The 4,647-nt window shown below is 40.6% G+C and overlaps 1 protein-coding gene across 1 annotated transcript; it reads left to right on the forward strand.

The window, feature by feature from the left end:
• Nucleotides 1–318: 318 nt before the first annotated feature.
• On the forward strand, nt 319–3,017 carry LOC130740089 (lisH domain-containing protein C1711.05-like). The gene is made up of 6 exons (XM_057592590.1): nt 319–697; nt 1,169–1,257; nt 1,325–1,414; nt 1,506–1,757; nt 1,834–1,866; nt 2,017–3,017. Exons 1-6 carry the CDS (start codon nt 646–648, stop codon nt 2,869–2,871), a joined length of 1,371 nt encoding a protein of 456 aa, XP_057448573.1. The 5' UTR covers nt 319–645; the 3' UTR covers nt 2,872–3,017.
• The last annotated feature ends 1,630 nt before the right edge of the window (nt 3,018–4,647 follow it).

Below are 4,647 nucleotides of genomic sequence, written 5' to 3' on the forward strand. Positions count from 1 at the left end.
TGGACCTCTATGGTTTCTTCAACTTTGGCTAAATGCCATATTTGAGACCAAACTCTCAACTCCAAGTCCACAAAATGTCTCGACTTCTATTGCTTGCTTTTCGACTTAATTGCTTGACTCCTTCCAAAAGATAAAGTCGATCCAGAAACCACTTTCCGTGAGTTTTTACTGCTTTTATGGAAATGACCTCTTTTACTCCCGACCTTGCTCCATTTGCTGCTCCAACTACTGGTCCAAATGGCTTGTCCGACCTTTCCCATGCGAATCTCCGGGCGAACAACTTGAAAAGTATTAGCATCTGGAGGGAATTTTTTCCGACCTCAAGTTCTTCCCCTTGGTTTCAAAAAATCTGAGGTGAACGTGTTGGGTTACCAGCCTCAGCTTGTGGCTAGACAATTCGGCCTATGTCAAATCGTTCCTATCCCTCTTTTCTCAAAAAAGGATGCCATTTGCAACGAAGGGTTTTGCGACAAAGATGTCGACTCTTTTTATGAAGCCCTCAACTATTATGACAAAAAGACGTCTGCTCTTCGTCTTGAACCTCTGTCTTTCGAACCATCCTTTTATTGCACTAAAGAATTTGAAGTTTGGTGGTCGACCTACTACAAGTCTATTCAGACCACCTTAGGAGTTTGTATTGGAAAGATGACTGAAGCTCTTCAATCTGTGCAGAAAAAGGCTACAAAGAAAACTCGAGGTATGCTCATCAAAGAAATCCAGTCATTTCAGAGATTCTTCCAAAACTGTTTATCTTCCAGGTCGATTGAATTTAACCCTTTCGGAAGCGGCGGAAGTTTTAAAAGAAAAGGTCAAAGCCAAAGTTTTAAAAATTAAACTTTTTCCCCCTTTTGTGGATAAATATGTTTACACTCTTCGACATTATTGTCCAAAATTTCCAGCTTTTTCCTACCAGTGACATGGCTTTGGCTTTACCTGTTATTTACCCAAAGTGGCTCGACCATTTTACATACAAATGTTTTATACAAGTCTTTTACCACTTCCGAAAAGGGTTACTTCGACTAAATATTTCTTGCACAACTACCCCGGACACATTCATATTAACTCATGTCACGTCCAAGTCCTTACACAAATTCATCAAGGTTAGATAGACTCGTCCTACTTTTGTTCTTTTTCCTTTACTCTCGCACTTATACCCCTTTTCCTTCAGCCGAACCAATACCCAAGGTTCCATGTAAGGAAGACGAAGGTTCCGACAATTCAACAGGCATTCCAGTTCAACAAAAGAACGTCCCTAAGGTATATTCGTTAATGTGTTGTTTTACCCTTTATTCAACTCCAAATCCATATCTTATATATTTTCCAGGCTCGAAAGAGAGGTTCTCAAAGCTCGACTTCGGATGCTCGAAAGAAAATAAGAATTTCGTCCGAAAAGGACGACTCAGAAAGAACTTTGGTAATCTTATCTTCTACCCTTCTCATTTTTTTTTTTTTTTTTTTTTTTTTTTTTTTTTTTTTTACTCATCTTCTTTCCTTATATTTTGCAGGTAGACCCAATTCCTGAAGACGAGAACATTTCTTCCAAGACTGTCGATCCAGATGAAGCTGCACAAGACAATGCTAACTCTAAAGCCTCGGACATTAACGAAGAGAATCCACCGATCTCTTCTGCAAAGAAACGTGCCGGGGCTGAGCCGAATCAAGAGGAGCAACAAGCAGAAACTGACCAAGAAGATTCTGGCTCCTCTCAAAGCGAAAGTTCGGGAGCTTCTTCTCCGACCAAAACTCAGCAAGAACAAGTAAGTATTTTTCGTTCAACACTCTTTTCTTGGTTATCCCTTAATCCTTGTACTTACCTTTTGCATTCTTCTTCAGGACAATTCCTCGCAACCAAAGCCCCCTCCTCAAGTAATCCATTTGTCTTCGAACTCTTCTGATTCCAGTTCTTCTGACTGCCAAAGTCTTGATGACTTTTTAAACTTTCAACCATTACGAATTCAATATCCTTCTGGTCGAATAGTTAGTTATGTTTCATCTGACAATGAGTCCTTTACGCAGGACCTTGGTGCTTCGGCCGAAAAGTCAGATACTGATGAAGACCGTCAGCCTATCCCTTCACCCATTGCCAAAGTTTCGAAGACCCAAGAAAAAGCCCTTGAGGTTTCGAGCCCTGTTGCTGGCAAGAAGTCTCCTCAGTCCATTCCTATCGAAGACTTTGACGCTCTTGCTATGGATGACCCAGTATTAGCCCTTGAGCAACTCATCAGCGGTCAAGTCTCTCTTAGCACCAGTCGAAGCCAAGAATCATCTATGCAAAACGAAGGCACAAGCACTCTGAACACTGCCACCACCATGATCAACAAGCTGCGATCTCTTACGTTTGAGCAAGATCTATTCTCTGCCCTCAACTCGAATCCTAACTTAGGCCGAGAAATTAAGCAACTTATCGCTGACCTTGGCAATGAGGACCTCACTGATCAACAAGAAAAGGGCATTCAAGAATTACAAGAGTTTCTTGACGAATCACTCTCGACCCTTGACCAAGCCAAACTTGTCGGTCAAGACTTAGCCTCCAAATTCACTGAGTGCACACAAGCAGCTGAATCATTCGACCAAGCTAAAACCGAAGTGGATTCCATCAAATTACTCGAAGAAGCTGACTCGATGCAACTGAATGAAATTTTGAAACAGATTGCCGAACTTCAACAACAGGAAAAATCCCTCAAAGCCAATCTGGCCAAGTTCAAGAAACAAAAAACCGAAGTTGCTGCCAAGGCCATTTCTCACGTGAAAGACAAGAATCGGCTTGAAGGCGAAATTTCTGAGCTTCAAAACAAGAAGGCGAAGGTTGACAAGCGACTTAAGAAACTCAAGGGTCGATATGCTCCCATGAAAGCCACTCCACCATTTTAGTCTTCTTATTTCTATTGATCATGTTTTTTTTTTTTTTACATGGCGCCTGTGCCACTTTATTTCCCTATGTACTCTCTAATAGCGTTTTCGCCATATTTATTTTCAGCTTATGCACTACATTTCTATATCAATCTTTATCTCATGAATCGCTGGCTTAAACCTTTTTAAGTATTTTCCATTTATCGTCAATATTCGAGCAATCGTTCCAATTTCCTCAATCGAATACGCGTTGTTTGAATAACACTTAATCGCTTTAAATGGCCCTTCCCATTTAGGGGCCCATTTTCCGTATGCTCGATCTTTTTTGTCCATTGGAAGGATCACTTTCCAAACTAAGTCTCCAACGCTAAATGCCTTAAACTTGACTTTTTTATTATAACTTTTAGTAATTCGTTCTTTTTGTCGAATCATAACTTCTAAAGCATTTAATCTTTCCTCGTCCAATTCAATTAACTCGTCATACATCATATTCCAATAATCATCACACGGAATCTCGAATTGCCTTTGAATTCTAACGGACTGTAAGCATATTTCGATCGGTAAAACTGACTCATGCCCGTACGTAAGTCGAAAAGGAGTTACTCCAGTGGCCTCTTTGGGCGAATTTCGGTAAGCCCATAAAACTTGACTCAAAGTTTCATGCCACCTTCTCGGCTTTTGACTAATGTGTTTCTTAACCAAGTTAATTAAAACTTTATTAGCTGCTTCGACTTGTCCATTCGCCTGAGCATAATATGGCGTTGAAGTTAACAGTTTTATTCCAAAATCCTCAGCAAACTGAGCCATTTTCCTCCCAGTAAATACTGACCCTTGGTCAGTAGTTAACGTCTCAGGGATCCCATATCTAAATACTATGTGTTCTTGAATAAAACTAATAACCGTATCTTGGTCGACGCCTCTCAGCGGAATGGCCTCGACCCATTTAGTGAAGTAATCGATAGCCACTATTATATAGTCATGTTGTTTAGACGAAGAAGGATGTATTTGACCTATCAAATCCAACGCCCAACCCCTAAATGGCCAGGGTTTCACGATCGAGTGTAACTCACTTGCCGGTACATGTTGGATGCCAGCATGCTTCTGACATTCGGCGCAAGATTTGGCATATTCAATGCAATCTTTTAACATACTTGGCCAATATACTCCTTGTCGAAACAATGTCCACTTCATCTTATGGCCAGCCTGATGCGCCCCACACATACCATCATGAACGGCCTTGACTGCCCGAAACGCTTCTTCTTCACTTAGGCACTTTAGTAAAACTTCATTCACCCCTTTTTTAAACAATTCGTCATCCAAAATCAAGTAACTTAGAGCTCGATACTTTGTTCTTCGATCTATTGGTGCGTTTGGGTTTTGCAAGTATTTCACAACAGGTTTCCTCCAATCACTGTCATCCAAATTACTAATAACCAATACCTCCTGCTCGAACTCCACTTTCCTTTCTTTAAAACTAGGAATAAACTTTCTTTTGACCTTTACTAGCTCTTTAAACTTTTTCCGAGGTAGCCGGTAACCTGACGCAATTTGTGCCAAAACATTCGCTTCAGCATTCTCGATCCTAGGGATATGACATAATTCGACTTCATCAAAACTTCTTAACATTTTAACTGCTTTCGAATGATATTTCATTAAATTCTCACTAACGCATTGGTATTCACCAGTTAGTTGCTTAATAACCAACTCTGAATCTCCACGAATTAAGAGCTCTCTAGCCCCCAAGTTTAGAGCCGTTTCGAGCCCAATCAATAAAGCTTCATACTCTGCCTCATTATT

This window comes from Lotus japonicus, chromosome 2 (assembly GCF_012489685.1).
Source record: "Lotus japonicus ecotype B-129 chromosome 2, LjGifu_v1.2".
NCBI lineage: Eukaryota > Viridiplantae > Streptophyta > Magnoliopsida > Fabales > Fabaceae > Lotus > Lotus japonicus.

What these genes read in the sequence shown, in the direction of transcription:
- LOC130740089 (XM_057592590.1), top strand. Translation starts at nt 646, where the DNA reads ATGACTGAAGCTCTTCAATCTGTGCAGAAAAAGGCTACAAAGAAAACT. An exon ending in AACAAAAGAACGTCCCTAAG is followed by an intron (nt 1,258 to 1,324) that starts GTATATTCGTTA and finishes TATATTTTCCAG; the next exon opens with GCTCGAAAGAGAGGTTCTCA. An exon ending in AACCAAAGCCCCCTCCTCAA is followed by an intron (nt 1,867 to 2,016) that starts GTAATCCATTTG and finishes TCCTTTACGCAG; the next exon opens with GACCTTGGTGCTTCGGCCGA.